General features: G+C 47.5%; 2 protein-coding genes across 2 annotated transcripts in view; one reads left to right on the top strand and one right to left on the bottom strand.

The window, feature by feature from the left end:
• LRMDA (leucine rich melanocyte differentiation associated) overlaps nt 1-12879 on the bottom strand; it is a 741773-nt gene extending 728894 nt beyond the window's left edge. Inside the window, exon 1 of the transcript XR_012056795.1 lies at nt 12841-12879. The gene's annotated coding sequence lies outside the window, so the exon portion shown is untranslated. The remainder of the gene's footprint in view (nt 1-12840) is intronic.
• ZNF503 (zinc finger protein 503) lies at nt 12414-16135 on the top strand. The gene is made up of 2 exons (XM_002196251.6): nt 12414-12879; nt 13962-16135. Exons 1-2 carry the CDS (start codon nt 12571-12573, stop codon nt 15480-15482), a joined length of 1830 nt encoding a protein of 609 aa, XP_002196287.1. The 5' UTR covers nt 12414-12570; the 3' UTR covers nt 15483-16135.

Below are 16135 nucleotides of genomic sequence, written 5' to 3' on the forward strand. Positions count from 1 at the left end.
CATTATGACCAAAATGTTGTTATTAGAAACCAACTCCCTGAAAAACACAAACTATAAGAAATTATTTTCTCTACTTTTTTAAGTTATCCTAGTGTTGTTCCTCACCCATTGCTGACAATAATACGTGAATGACATGCATTATGCATTAAATATATTTACGATGATTCAGATCTATTTGTATTAAACAGTGATATTATATATTCGCTTAAGATTTAAAAATGTTAAAGTGAATAGCATATATATCAGAATATCATAGATTAGATTACAGTGGATATCTTTAGGCAATTTTATTTTATATGGACTAGAAAGGCAGAAGACTAAGCATTTTTATTCCAAAACTGTAATCACAACTGACCTAAACTGACAAAAATCAAGAACTTCATATCTGAACTTGTCACTTAAAGGTGAAGCAAAAATCCTTAGCAGGAAAAGGGCAAAGAATCAAAGTCATCCATAGTATATGAGCAGAAGTAAAAAATTCCAATAACTTTACATTTGGAAGGTAAAACATGGAGCCAGTGACCACTGGCTACTGTCTAAAAATCTGTATGAAAGGTGTTGCCACTCTCCAGCTGTTAAATAATCTGTGAGCTAAATTCATAGGCATTGCCATTGCAGAAGTCCCATCACACGACTGATATTTTTACAGAAACAACAGAGAGGATATGAATGAACTGTTCTCTAATTATTCTGGCAAGGCAGGGGAGGACATTCTACACTTCATTCTCTGGTGTCATCAATTTGATGTCTTTATAACTGCTCAATTAATTTTTCTGTACTTTAGGAGTCTGTTTCAGTTCTTAAACTTCCAAGGATGAAATTCACCCTGCCTTTCAAAGTCTTAGGAAGTTTCCAGTGCAACAAATCTTTTGATATTCTAGTGCCCACACTGAGGACAGATAACTGGAGAAATCTGTAGCTGTTAAAGATCTTTTTATTTTTCTTCCTGGAGTACTTAATAATATTCCAGAAGCAAGCATACACAGGCCTTCTGGGAAGATATAAGGGCATCACTGATAAACATTTGATCTATCTAGAGACATGCAGCCAAGATTGTGTAAAAAATACCAAACCATCTTTAGCCAAACACTCCTCCAAGAGGTAGCACTTTTTTTTGTGTGTGTATATACTACAAACATAAATATACCCTACCCGGGATTGGGTATTTTGGCATCCCATGATTATTTACTGTTCACTGTAAAAATGTTACTGCTTTCATTACTCCATAATAAATATATAAATAGAACTACAGACTGCCACAGGAAAGAACTGTATTTCCTTTCAGCTTTTCTCTGCGTTACACCAGGTTGCTCACCCAGAACTCAGCTGAACTAATCTTGTCCTTTGGTACTGCACATAACAGAGATTTTCATGCCATCCTAGTCACAGCAATTTCAAATGTTGGCCAAAAAAATCAAGATCAACTTATCTCCATATCCACAACTGAGCTCCAGTTTTCTTTATGGTGCAACTGATTTTAAGAGCCATATTTAAAGGAGACAGTTCTGCCCAAGAACAGCTTTTACCTTCATGATCAAGAGCCTATTACAGCTCCACAGATGTTTATATTTGAGCCATAATTAGAAATATACCCTTCAAAAACTCCTGTCTACTTTACATAGTTTTCTTGACGAGTAACAAAAAAGGCATCCAGATTCTTATTTTTTCCCCTTTGGTTTATGAATATTACTTATTATTAACAACAACAGATACAAATGGATACCAACAGTCCAGAGAAAGTGAAGCATCTTTTTTAAATGGGTTGTAATCTTTACTGTTTTTCTTAAATATTATCATTTCAGTTCAATCATTACTCCTTCTAATTAACATACTTTTATATTAAATATCCATAATAAATATGAAAGTATCGCACTTAAATTTGGGAGGTTCCCATTCAGAGCATGTGGGAATGTGGGAATGAGACAATGGGTGATTACTGAACCAAAACAGCTGCTTACTACTGTGCAATTGTTTTCATACACAAGTAAATGAGAAAATTTCATCTTTCAGTCCATGGAGAGAAGGTGCAAGCCCCAACTGAAGTAGCCACAATGCCATTATATTATCACTGTCTTAGAGCTATTCAACCAAAGAATACTCTTACACAGTGTTAATAAATTACATTTCAAAAATGGTGTTTTGCTAATTGATTTTCCCCTTGTATATTAATGACATTCAAACAAGGCTACCAGTGCAATATAATAATAGCATTTGTACCTTTGTCCTACTAGCATAATTATTCATGATTTCAAGGTCATAGGTAAAAACATCATATTGCATAAATATAAAGTAAACAATAAGAACACTAAGTTCAGATATTATAGAAATGGTTAGCAACTACTAATTCAAAGAACCAAACGTCATCATTACATGCCTAAGTCGTATTACATCATTTCATTAATTTGAAAATTCGTGGAGGAATAAGAAACCTTGATGATGCATGTTTGTTTCCAATGACTACCGCAAAACACCGAACTTGCAGTAGCACCAGCATATTTAATTCTGACAAGAAATGATGGCATTTAAACAGGAATGAGATGATCCTCTTGATTTGACTATGCTATTATACAGCAAGTCACACCGCATAATGTCAGAGCTTTTCTACAGGCAGTGTGAGATTATGTTCTTGTATTTTTCTGCCATGGTAATGCACTAAAGCATTTACTGTCTTATCCTGATTACAACTCTTTGTAATGGAAAACTAAATACCAGGACCCTGTTTCACAGATATAGAGCCACAAAATGTTAATGGTAGACCTGGAAATTGAAACTTAAGTGTCGCTAACTCTGTCTAGTCTCTGTTCTTCAATGGCCACAGTTTAAGTTTACTTGAACAGAATTTACTGTAAGGACTTGTGTCTTTAATCTCTACTCATAACACTAAATGTAGTACATTTATCAGAGCTGGGAGTACCTGAATGAAACTGGTCAGGGAAAAACCTCTTCACATTCTCATGCTACTGCCTACTTTGTCATCCATTAAGAATGTGAACTTTCTGTGAATTATATAGAAAAAGAAGAAAGAAATCTGTCTCAGGTGGGTTTTTTTGTGGGAAAGAAATTACATAAAGTGGAACACTTTGCTCAGTTAATGAAAAAAAATATAATTAGATGAAACAGCAAACATGCAAAACTCCCCTTAGAAAGTACATTAAATTTAGAAGAACAAGTTTTCATTGTTCAGATATTGAGAGTAGTGATCAAGAAGAAATGTTGCTACAGGCACTTGTTTGGCTAATGCCTTTTCTTTTAAACATGGGGAATTTTGCAAATAGAGTTTATGTTATCCCTTCATAAGTAACCCTCAAATGTTCCTTTTGTCATCTTGTAAGATTTTAAACTTAATCACGTAGGTTTTTTCCCTCCAACCTTACTGGTGGCTCGGTCATTTAATCTCATTTGACCACAGGACAGAAGTGGCTGTGTGCGCACTTTTAAGCTGAACTTACATTTTATAATATTTGGCACATTTTCTTACTATCTTTTCTTTACCTCCAGGTAGGCCACATAGCACAACAATGAGAAAAGAGGTAAGACTCCAGTTGAAATGATGTAATGTTGAAAATTAAATTTATACACAAATGTTCCAAGTCTGGGTCATAGCTAGGTCACTCCTCTGAGTGGGAGGCAATCCAGCAAGGAGCACTGGATAATGATTTCTCTGAGCTGAGGCCCCTTTCAAGAAATATAGCGCAAAGCTTTACCTCGATATCTGAATCTAATCTGATTCAATGTGTGTAATTACTGATATTTGTTGTGTGGTAGTAAGAAGTGATATTATTTTGTTATATGCTGTATTATGTATCCTGTTCCTTTCAACCTACTAGCACCCAGCAATAGGCTTTCCAGTATCTGAACCCTTACCCAGAGATAGTGGTTTAGATAAGGACTGGCTGGCTGAGGCTTTTTACAGAACACATATTGTTTAGAGTTGTGGGGATTCATTCTTTTTCTTGAACAAAGAATGGAGTTTGTCTTAGTTGTTTAGGCACAGCTACATATGGCCAGTGCTATTTTTTTAGCTGTATTTATCCACTGTGTTCATTAGCTTTCAGGTATAGCTATCACACACTGCTTCCTAACCTTGAGATGAGCTTTTCTGTAATGGTTCTAAGTGGGTTCCATCCTGGGATGGTAGGAAGTGCCAGCAGAACATCTCTGCTCACATACAACTAAGCAGGCCTTCAAAGGAGACACAGACTCTTCTAAGTGGTCCAGGCTGGTGCAACAGGCTTTGCAAAACATCTATGAGTCTTAAAAACACAATCACATCAAAAGGTAAAGCAACCCATACAATTTCCTTCTGTTGTGCTAGTTGTCAGCCTCTTGCACGTTGTGTCGCCAATGATTTTGCACTCTACCTGCAAGGTTTCCTGCTGCCACCTGACAATGCTGCAGTCAGCCACAGGCTGACAACCACAGCACCACGAGAGCGACTGTCAGGGCCGTTTTGCATGAAGCACACGCAGCTCCTACCCGGCGAAGCCCTAATGTGTTGATTTACAGAGTCCTCTTGGCTGACATGGGAAAATGAGTCTGGTCATGGTTGATTTAACATTTTATGGGGAAAGAGTCAGCCTGCTATAGTAAGTTTGGACTAGTGCAAATATTTTACACATTTACACACAAGTCCACGGCAAAAAAAAATATTCAAGATACTCTGTGGTCTTGATTCTCACATCCCTCGAGCTCTACTGAAAATAACGTTCGTTTCAATTAATGAGATACAAAGGTGTACGCTACGGGCCGGCCCCTCAGGCTGAGTAAGCAGCTCCCGCTGTGCGGGCGCAGCCGCCCGAGAAAGGAGGAGCTGGGCCAAAGGCTGCGGTGAGGTGCCGCCAAGAGGCGCGGGAGCAGCCGCGAGTGCCCCCGCCCAGCCCCGGTTCTCCCCGCAGCTCCCGCGCAGCTCCGGGCACGTCCCGCCGGCCCCGGCCCCGCTCTGCCCGCCGCGGGGGGCGGGCGCAGCCGGCGGGCGGGGCGGGCACGGGCGGCTCCGCCCGCCCCGGCGGAAGTGGCGGCGGCCGCGGGGCAGCCCCGCGGTTCAGGGCGGCGGCAGCGGCCCCGCCGTGCCCTCCCGCAGGCGTTGCTGCTCGGGCCTCCCCGCCGAGGGGGTGGAATGACTTTCCCTGTAATCAGCTGAACAAACCGGCGGCGGAGCGGCCGCCGGCTCTGCGCTGCCGGAGCGCCGGCCCCGAGCCCGCCGGCGGAGCGGGCCGGTATCCCCGCGGTGCCCGGCAGGGGCAGCCCCGCCGCCCGCCCCGCGCTGCGAGCGGCGAGGGACGGGCGGGGCCGGGAGAGCGCCCGGCCGCCCTGCCCGAGCGCGGCGCGGCCGAGCCCGCTCTCATCAGCCCCCTCTCCCGCCGGCACACCGGCACTCCCTCCGAGACCGGCGCAGCTGCACGGAAAATAAATCCAGAAAAGAAAAAAAAAAAAGCCTGTCAAATCTACCTCCGGCTAGTTCATCGCCCGAAAAGAAAGGGGGGAAAACGCGTGTGCCTGCGTGGGGGTGTCAGGAGAAAGATGAGTGTTTCTTTCATTAACCTAATGGTAATTGCAAAAAGACTCCCTTTTTGTCAGCTTCACCTAATCAAAACCGAATATCTGTATGTGGCACTGACAAAATCAGTAAAACTTCACCTTCGACTTTATTGATCTGAACAGACAAGCAGAGTTTTCTATGGTGTTCAATTTAGGGAATTAAAAAAAATCACTCCGCTAACAGCATTTGGTACATTTCTAACCCATATGTCACCTCAGTGCTTTAAATAATTATATTTGCATGCAGGGAGTGATTCATAAATATGTCAGGATTGTGAAATATAGGCAGGCATTTCAAACTTTCTATTTAAAAAACATGAATTATGGCCACGAAAAATGTGTTCCCATTTAAGGGTGATACGAAGTATTTGGTGTCTAGTACGGAGGCCCATCCATCATATAGACAATAAAGAGAGTTTTTGCCTGACGTTGGAAATTTATGGTTGCCCTTCTCTGCCCTAATAACTCAAGCATTGTGTCAGCCTGTGACAGCCTTTGCAGAAAAACAGCAACCCTGTTATCAATCAAAAAGCCCTTTTACATTTTTAGCAAAACTCTGATCATCCAGACACCCTTTTAATGTATATATTACATCATTATAGATCATTCTGCACTTTTACTGCAACTCAACAAAATGATCCATCACTTCAGGACAGTCCTGATGAACGCTGACGTAAATTATTTGCACGTCGCTAGTACAGTACAAAATGAAAAATGTACTTTAGGTGGAATTACTTTTAGGGTGTAAAAAGCTAAAAATGAAAGCGGTGGGGATTAGAGGAGACCTAAATGCACCATTAGGGATAACTGAAAACAAGCTAATAGTTATTAAAAATTAAGATTATTTTAACCTTTGGAGATCATGGACCTAGACTGTTTCAAGAAAATAGCCAAGATATATTACATGCTTCTTCCTGCTCCTGCCAAACATAGCTGTTTTGTAATTGAGTCGAGGATCATTGTTCATTTGTCATTAGGGTGTTTAGATAAGGTTACTTATTTGGGTTCCAGTGCCGTTTCCAGCCATACCCTCAAAACTCTTCCTCATTTCTGAAAGGACGCTGTTCCTGCACTGTGCCTCTCTGTTGAAGAGCATTTGGTTGATCTGCAGTTTCCATAACAAAGTTGTCAATAAACACTCCACATTTGGGATCCGAGTGACAAAGCTGGAGATCGCCTCCATTGTGTGCCATGGTTAATTTCTGAGGGATTACTGTAACCAAATATGTGCTTAGTTGGTACAATTCTCTCCCGTAGCCTCCAGGCTTTCGCAGAAGATAAACACAAAGATGCCTTTATGATTGCTGAGATGGAGTGATCAGACCAAGGTGTTACAAAAGCTACAAGACTTTTTTTTCCCCCACTCTTGGAATCTAGACGCCAAATACCAATTCAAGTTACTTATGTACGAATTAGGAAATGTGTTCACTCGCTTTGGGCTCTATCATTTTAATCGTAGTACATTTAAAAACATGAAATGACACAAAAAATCACCATGCTCTTAACAGGAAACATACCCAGCCTTGCTCGTGTCATTGCAATTATTTGACTTGCTCTTTTCCCTCTCCCTGTAGAAAGTACCTTAAGGCATATTTTAAATAACAGCTGTTTGCATAAGAAACACCTTAAACATAAAGGAGGGTAGATTTGGAAAATAGCTGTTGGCAAACGGGTTTCGACACGGGAGTAAAAATTTTCACACTCACACATGAAACAATGTCGAGGGAAATCTGTCAAAGGGCTAAAAAGAGAAAGGTTGGGGTGGGGTTTTTTTATTATTAGGTGCATTAATCTCTTCCTTATCTCGGCGTAACAAAAGGAACAAAATTAGACAAACGCATTTGAAAACATTCTAGGCGAAGTTATGTTTCCGAAAGCAGTAAGCAACCAACCAAACAAGCAAACAAAAGTGATTTTCTGCTCGTTTAGTAAAAACGCCACTGACTACTAAAATTCACGTTCGCTTAAACGTGACTATTATTTTGAAGATGGCTCTGAAATTATCACCGCTTATAAAACGATTACTTACATCTCATGCAGAGTAAAATATATATTGCTTCTATGTATTAGGAAAGTAATTACAATCATAAGGGTAAATATTTTCAGGTACTATGTGAACAGGGGAGAGGTTTGGAAATCTTACTTCATGTTGGCAAGCTTTCCAACTATTTACTTTAACAACATTCTGGAATAAATACCCCACACCTCTGCTGGATACCTGGGCAGATGCACCAGTTATTAGCTGAACACATGCAGTCTCGCCTTAAAAAAAAAAAAAAAAAAAAAAAAAAAAAAAAAAAAAAGGGGGGGCGGGGGGGAAAGAGCCTCTCTCCAAATGTACGAAATCGTGGTGGTGTATTTCTGATAACCCATCACATTTCTTATATGAAGTACTATCATTCTTGTGAGGAAAAAAAAGGAAGAAGATGTACCATCTACAAAAATGTATTGTAATGTATATCTTAATAAAAACCTTGGGGTAGATAGTGAAATGTAAGTACTATCAAAGCAAATAAATTTGATGCAGCGTGTGTGAATTTAAGTGAATTGTGTTACCCACAGAAACACAACCCAGACACAACTCAGCAACTCTGCTTCTGCTAAGTAAAATCTTAGTCTTGTTCGAAACGATAGAAAATAAAGGGGGGGGGGGGGGGAAGAAAGAAAAAACAAACAAACAAAAAAGCTAAACTAAAGGGCCTGTAGGGTTGTTGCTGTTCCGTTTAAAAGACTAAACGCCCTTTTCCAGCATGATCTACAGAAGCTGACACTTAAATGGCAAGAGAGCAAGCTCTTAGCGCAGGCACGTTGGTGTCGGGGTTCCTGCAGTTCGCTCTCCCGAGGGAAAAACAGTCAGTCCGGGTTTTTTGGGTGATCCTGACCAGGGTTTGCAGCTCGCCAGCCTGACCTGTCAAGCGGATTATTTTAGAGGGAGATTAATAGGGGAGGCGGGCTGCAATAATAATCGTTTTGTTTGATGTGACAACTTTGATAGGCGTTGATTTACTTACAAACTGATAGGCTTTTAATTGAGCGCCTCCATCCAGCTTGAGATGAAAGGAAAACCGCATTGAAAAGCTGCCCGAGTGCCCTCGAGCCTCAATACTGATTAGCCATCTCGACAGTGAATAGTTCAAGGCATTTTCAAACTTTTTTCCTCTCTCGCTCTCGCTCTCCTCTCCTCCTCAAATATCTGCCAGCCCACTCCTTTTTAAGAGAAAATAAATCATTTCCATTGTGTGCAAATAAAATCGACTTGACATGCTTGCCAATAGCTGGTAGGTAAAGGAAAGTGTGGACTGGCACTTGTTAATTAATTCCTCCTTTGCTCTCCTTTTTTTTTTAGGTTACAATTTTCCTTTGTAAAAGGAGGAAGACGGGTTCCAACCCTTGGATTTTTTTTTTTTTTTCAAAGGAATAAAAGCAACAGCCACCAAAACTTCAACAAGACTACACAAGTAAATGCCAAACAGCAAACCGTCTGCACGGACTCATTAAACAAGAATCCCTCGCGAAGGTAACGAGCAGGACAGAATCGCTCTTCTTCGGTTCAAGAGAGGAAAGGAGCCCGCAGCAGGCAAAGCACAAACTCCGCACCGCTTTCAAGCTGCAGCCCCGCCGTCCGCCCGATCCTACGCGTGTGCATTCTAACTCCGAGCCCCTCGCTGGGAATCGTTTTCTGCGTGTGTTAAGCGCAGTGAATAAGCTCTCATAGCTCAAAAATGCTTTGGAGGGCGCAAATGGGAGGAGATGTCTTGGGGCTGATTTTTTTACAAGGTTCTACATTAAAAAGTTTACAGTACTGAGTGATATTTAAATCTCATTTCAAAGGCTGAGTGGAGAGGGGAAAAAAAAGAAAAAGAAAAGCAAATGAAAAAGCTGTCCTCTGAAGTTGCTAATTAAATTACCCTCTGATGCTTCTACTTCAGCCAGAAAGATCGGGGTTCGTGCTGTTCCCCCCGCTCCGTCCCCCGCTTTTCCCGTCGGAGCGCTGCCTGTTTTATACATGTACCGGCAATCGCCTCTGCTTCCTTGGCTTACAAGTAAAACAACCCTTTCCCGAAATCACCCTCACCTCCACAAGAAAAGAGAGAGGGAAGGAAAAATGGGGAGGGAGAGCCTTCCCACAGCTGACTCTACCTTAAGACAATTAATCTTTAGTCTTTCACCCTGGGAGGCAGGATAAATACAACGAGAAAACAGATAGGAGTCTCCCCGGTCCTGTAAGGAAAACAGCTGTTCCAAGCACTTTAATGCAAATGAACACAAATGAAGGTTTCAGCTTTTTTTTTTTTTTTTTTTTCTTCCAGAGTTTTACTGCACTCCATTTATCAATTGGACTTGACAACAAAAGAAAGAACTGGGGGAAAACCTGGGGCAGATTCAAGTCACTTCCACTCTAGATAAAGGAGGGGGGGCGGGGGAGGAGTTCCTTGAGGGCAAGTTGTGGGTCTTGTCAGTCCTATTGCAATATCGTGGGGTTTGTGCAAGATTTCTTTCTCTACCTCCTCTTCCTTGCCTTTTAATTTTGATGGTCTTGCAAGATGACCGCGGTTAATTGCAAAATGAAACTAGGTTTATGATTATCCGCTGAGAAGTTGTGCCAATAAACCTTATCTTTCAGAGAAAAGATAGAAATTAAAAAGTTTGTTAAAATTAATGTTATCTTCATTAAAGCTAGAGGAGTTCCCTGTATTTATCCTACTCTGTACACTGTAGTAAAAGAGTAAAGTGGTTTAAATAAAATCCAGCCGATACACTTACTGCGCTGCAAGATTTAAAGGGTACCTCTTGGCGGGGGAAGGGGGAGATTCCGAGGAAAACCTGCCTTACACAGACCTCGTAAGAAGAGCAGGTCATTAAAGACTATCTGACACATCTGTTTAGGGACGGGGGCAGATCAGCGTTTCAAGGGAAGAAAAAGGACTAGGTTCAGCAAATCTAAACGTGAGAAAGTGAAAGTCTTTCCTCTCGTCCAACCCTTCCAGGATCAGCGCCTGTTCTGGTTGGAGTCCAGGTCAGGAATTGGACGCGACCCCTAAAGCACTTGCCTTGTTCTTCACTTGTCAAACGTGTTTTATCTCTAAGTGACCTTTTTGTTAATGTTGTAGATTGTGTGGGCCACCATGTCAGATCCGGAAACAAAAGTAAAAGATTGATTAACACATTTTGCCTGTGAAAAAATGTTATGGGATGAGGAGGTGGGGGGATAGTGGGAAGCAAAGTACAAAGAGAAAAGAAAAAGGCAACCCAGAGACTTGAAGGGCTGCGGATTCCTCTCGGGGCATCCGCCGGCACCGGCAAAAACGGGGTTGAGGGCAGAGGACTCGCTACCCTTCTGGAGCGCACAGACACACAGCAGGACGAATGTAACGCCCGGGTGGACACCGTGTGCGCACCCAGAAGGCTCTCAGCACAGCCTAGCTGAAAATCAACCACATAAATGGCGAACAAATACTCTCGTTAGGGCGAGGGGCCACCTCCCCAGGCCCCCGCTGCCGGGGACCGGTTCAGCCCGGCGGGTGCAGGGACGAAGGACACTTTCGAATAGGACGAAGAGGGAAGGGGAAGGGGAGTCCAGCAGCCCTCCCCGACACGGCAGTGAGGGGCTGGGGAGGGCGACCGACTGCTGACAAACAAATCCAGTTTACTCCAAGGATTTATTCCGTAAATTAAAAGGCTTTTTCTCCCGAGAAGCCCGTCTCTCCCTCTGTTTTCTTTCCTTCTTCCTCCCTCTCCCTCTCTCTCTCTCCTTCCCCCTTCAAGTCACACCAGGCTTGTAATCAGCAACAAAAGCTGACATAAATCAAGGGCGGATTGACAGGGGCTGACAAATAACTGATTGATTGCGGTTGGGGAGCACTGACAATTGACGGCGGGGCGGAGAGTCCCGAAAGGCGGCGGCGGGCTGTGCGTGACAGCCCCGCGTGTGACGACCTCCCCCAATCCCGCCGCGCTCCCCGCGCCGCCGCAAGCCGCGCCGCAGCGCCCCGGCTCCCGCCCGCTGCCGCCGGCGACGTGCAGGCCGGCGCTCTGCAGGTTCTCGTCCGGGCCTCCCCCGCGCTGCCAGGCGGGAGGGGCGGGAAAAGCGCCCCGCGCCCTTCCGCGGGTCCCGGAGGGGACACGGCGGAGCGGCGGTCCCGGAGCGGTCCCGGCGGGCTGTTCCCGGGCCCGGGGGCCGCGGGCCGGGCCCGCAAGCGCCGTGCGCGGCGAGCGGCAGGTCGTGCTCGGGGCGGTGTGCGAGCGGCGGGGGCGGGCGGGGGGAGGACGGCGGAGCCCACGGCCGCCCCCCGGCAGGCGCGGCGCCCCCGGCCCCGCGGCCGCCCCGCCGCTGCCGCGAGATCCGCGCTGGCTGCGGAAGAAGAAAAACGTTCGCAGCGCGTGATGTGAAACACAGAATTAACGCCCATCCCAACCTAGGAGCGAAAACAAGGAAGGAGGGGAGGGGAGAGGGAAGGCGGACGAGAAAGGGAAGGGAAAAAAAAAAAAAAAAAAAAGAGCGAGAGACCATTAAAAACGGAGAAAAAAAAGCCCAGAAAAGGGAACGTCACATCCCCTTGACCCTCCAATCACCTCGGGGTCCCATTTGATTGGAAGGCGGCAAAGGCTTTAATCTCAGACTAATTCAGCTGCTTTTGAAGTGAGTTTCTTTGCCAGATCCCGGGCTGGATGGGCAGCGGCTCGCATCACAGCTGAGCGGCGGAGGCGAGCGCTCCGCGCCGCGCCAGCCGGGGGAGCTGAGAGCGGCCGAGGGGGACCGCGGCACACGCTCGCAGCCCCCACCCCCGCCCCCAGCACAGCCCAAGGATTACTCGGCTTTTTTTCCTCCTCTTTCTCTCCGGCCGGCTCCCCCTTTCCCTCCCCCTCCCCACCCACGCCCTCCCCGCCAGAGAGAGCCACGGGACATTGTATGTTTGTTTTTCTGCTCGGGGGGCGTGTGGCTTTTTTCCTTTCTTGCCCGCAGAAAGCGAGCGAGCGTTTCCGAGTGCGAGCGGCGCCACTTGCCCCAGTTTTCATGCGAGGTTTTGGGTCATGATCACATCGCCCTCGCTTTCTGCTATAAGAAGTAGTAAGCGCAGCAGCAGCCTCAGCGAGCCCGGAGGCAGCCCCCGCCGCAGCCGCAGCGCCGCCGACCTCGCCGGGCCGAACGGGCACGCTGGGAATAACGGCAGCAGCGCCGCCGCCAAGCCCTGCTTCCACGCCGTCCCCCCCTCGGACCCGCTACGCCAAGCCAACCGCCTTCCCATCAAAGTCTTGAAAATGCTCACGGCGCGGACTGGACACATTTTACACCCTGAATACCTGCAGCCTTTACCCTCCACGCCCGTCAGCCCCATTGAGGTAAGCACCGGGCCCCCGCCGCTTTCTCTCGTCCCTGCCCGGGCGCTGGCTGTGCATGGCGGCTCCGCCAGCCGCCCTCGGCACTTTCCTGCGCTTTGAAATGCATTTATACCGGGACAGGGGCTTTTTCTGATCTCGAATTAGTGCAACGAGCCGCTCCTGGGCATTGTTTCCGCGTTTACTGGGATAATTTCTAGTTCATGTGTAAATTAATATTTTCTTCTTGCTATTTTGAGCCCCCGCTTTTTTTTTTTTTTTTTTTCTTTTTGAGAAGAGGGGTTGGTGGAAGCAACCGATCCACGCTGGGGTAACGATCCGGCCACCCAAATAAGCAGGGGTCCGAGCGGCTAACAACCTTGCTTTTGCATGGAGTATGTTGGGGTTGGGTGGGGGGGACACACACGGGACGGGACGACACGACGCGGAGAGCGACAGGCTCAAACGTGGGTGCGGCAGGACAACTATTTCGGCTCGCCGACCGATTCCTTTCAAGTACCGACTCGGATCTGTACTTTGGGCGGCCTTTTGGTCCCCTTTCTGTTCTGTCGAGGTTACCGGTCCCTCTCTGCGTAGCTGGCTGTTTGCGGGACCGAAACTCGAAACAGAGCTGGTTGTGGGAAGGGTGTGTCCGTGGGAATGAATGATTTCATTAAGGTCTCTGCGGAGCAAGGACTCTCTTCTCCTGGGGAGCCCTGCTCGCCGGCTAGCTCGGGCTCTGTTTATAAATAGTGCCAGCAGTCAGGGTGCAGAAATGCTGCAGTCGCTATAGTTCACGGGCGGCTTTGCGGGCCAGCACGGCCCGAGCGACGCCGAGACGCCGCTGCCGGGGAGGCTGGGGACGCTGAAGGCGGCCGCGGCGAGCTCGCAGGGTTACGAAAATCCCCAGCCCTTTTTAAAGGCTTTATGGAAAATGGTGCATTCAAGGGAGGGGGCTGTCAAGTTGATGAATGCGCCCAAACTGTTCGTTACTTCCAGGCTGTGCTCTGCAGAAACCTACGGGACAAGAGTCCTATGTAAGCAATGGGGGTTTTCTCAGACCCCCATTAAATCTCTTTCTTTGTGTGTCCTTCTGATTTCCGCAGCTGGATGCAAAGAAGAGCCCTCTGGCCCTTTTGGCACAAACTTGCTCTCAGATTGGGAAGCCGGACCCGTCCCCTTCCTCCAAACTCTCCTCGGTCACCTCCAATGGCTCCGGAGGCGACAAGGACTCCAAGTCGGGCCCCTTAAAGCTCAGCGACATCGGCGTGGAGGACAAATCGAGCTTCAAGCCGTACTCCAAGCCGGGCGCGGAGAAGAAGGAGCCGGGGGCGGCGGGCTGCGCGGGCGCCCCCGCCGCGGGGGTCGCGGCCGGGGAGAAGTCGGGATTCCGGGTGCCGAGCGCCACCTGCCAGCCGTTCACCCCAAGGACAGGCAGCCCCAACTCCAGCGCCTCCGCCTGCTCGCCCGGGCTGCTGCCGGCCGAGGGCAAAGGCGGGGAGGACAAGAAGGACTCGGAGGGCTGCGGAAAGAGCGGCAGCTCCGGCTCGGAGGGAGGCCCGGGCACCACCAGCATCAGCCACAGCCGGATTAGCGTGAGCTGTGCCGGGATTAACGTGGAGGTCAACCAGCACCAGGAAAGCACGCCGGGCTCCAAGCCCATCGCATCGGACTCCGCCTCCTCGTGCAGCAGCACCACCGCCACCTCCTCCACCTCCGTTCTGGGCTCCGGCCTCGTGGCCCCCGTCTCCCCTTACAAGCCGGGCCAGACGGTTTTCCCCCTGCCCCCGGCGGGCATGAGCTACCCGGGGACGCTGGCTGGAGCCTACGCCGGCTACCCGCCGCAGTTCCTGCCGCACGGAGTGGCTCTGGACCCCACCAAATCCTCCAGCCTGGTGGGGGCCCAGCTGGCCGCCGCCAGCAGCCTGGGCTGCAGCAAGCCGGCGGGGTCGAGCCCGCTGGCGGGCGCGTCGCCGCCGTCGGTGATGACGGCGAGTCTGTGCCGAGACCCGTACTGCCTGAGCTACCACTGCGCCAGCCACCTGGCAGGCGCCGCCGGAGCCTCCTGTGCCCACGACCAAGCCCTCAAGTCCGGATACCCCCTCGTCTACCCCACCCACCCTTTGCACAGCGTCCACTCCTCGCTGACCGGCGCCACGCCGCCTTCGCTAGCCGGCCACCCTTTGTACCCCTACGGCTTCATGCTCCCCAACGACCCCCAGCCACACATCTGCAACTGGGTGTCGGCCAACGGACCCTGCGACAAGCGCTTTGCCACCTCGGAGGAGCTGCTTAGCCACTTGCGGACCCATACTGCCTTCCCGGGCACCGATAAACTCCTCTCCAGCTACCCCAGCTCCTCGTCGCTGGCCAGCGCAGCGGCCGCAGCCATGGCTTGCCACATGCACATCCCCACGACGGGCGCCCCGGGCAGCCCGGGCACGCTGGCCTTGCGCAGCCCGCACCACGCGCTGGGACTCGGCAGCCGCTACCACCCCTACTCCAAGAGCCCCCTGCCCACCCCCGGGGCCCCCGTGCCCGTGCCCGCTGCCACCGGACCCTACTACTCCCCTTACGCACTCTATGGGCAGAGACTCACCACAGCCTCGGCCCTGGGCTACCAGTGAGTGCAGGCAGCGGGGCTTTGACACACAACACAAAGTCTAGCGGTAAGGGAAGGAAGCCCTGCGAAACTTTATAAAAGTTGGAAAGAAAAATAAAAAATCTGACTTTTTATAAAATAGTGTTCATTTGAGGACTGGATCCATGAGCACTGTATTTATTTATGTTAGCTTCAAGCGGGACAACGAATCATAAAGTGCATTACTAAACTGAGCTCAATAGGTAAAAGTGGAACACCCATTGTAGAATATAAATAAAAAGATAGAGGTCTTCTCTTTAATGTTACTTTAAAATTGCTATGATTGTATTGTACGTTCTTATTTAATGTCTCATTGAAACAAAAAAAATTTACATGCATGTTTGTTACTAAAAACAACTCGCAATTTGTCAGTTATAATTTCAAATTGCAATTATTTTTAAGGTGTATACCCTTGAAAGAGAATTGGTATTTTTTTGTATGTATTCTGGAAGAAAAAACAAAAACAATTCTATTCCAAAAACCTCATTTGCCTTATTTTGTTCTTTAAAAGGAACACTTAACTATTTTTAATTTTTAAGTCTACCCTGTAAAAAGGGTTAAGTAAGGTTTACGTCATGTACTAAAATAGACAATGTATCGCTTTAAAGATTAAAATTCCGTATATTTGATGTATTAAAA

The sequence above is a fragment of the Taeniopygia guttata genome, chromosome 6 (genome assembly GCF_048771995.1).
Source record: "Taeniopygia guttata chromosome 6, bTaeGut7.mat, whole genome shotgun sequence".
Classification (NCBI taxonomy): Eukaryota; Metazoa; Chordata; class Aves; order Passeriformes; family Estrildidae; genus Taeniopygia; species Taeniopygia guttata.

Excerpts from the sequence above, each read along its gene's own strand:
- ZNF503 (XM_002196251.6), top strand. The coding sequence starts at position 12,571 with ATGATCACATCGCCCTCGCTTTCTGCTATAAGAAGTAGTAAGCGCAGC. Across the intron at positions 12,880-13,961 it reads CGCCCGTCAGCCCCATTGAG|CTGGATGCAAAGAAGAGCCC; the intron begins GTAAGCACCGGG and ends TGATTTCCGCAG.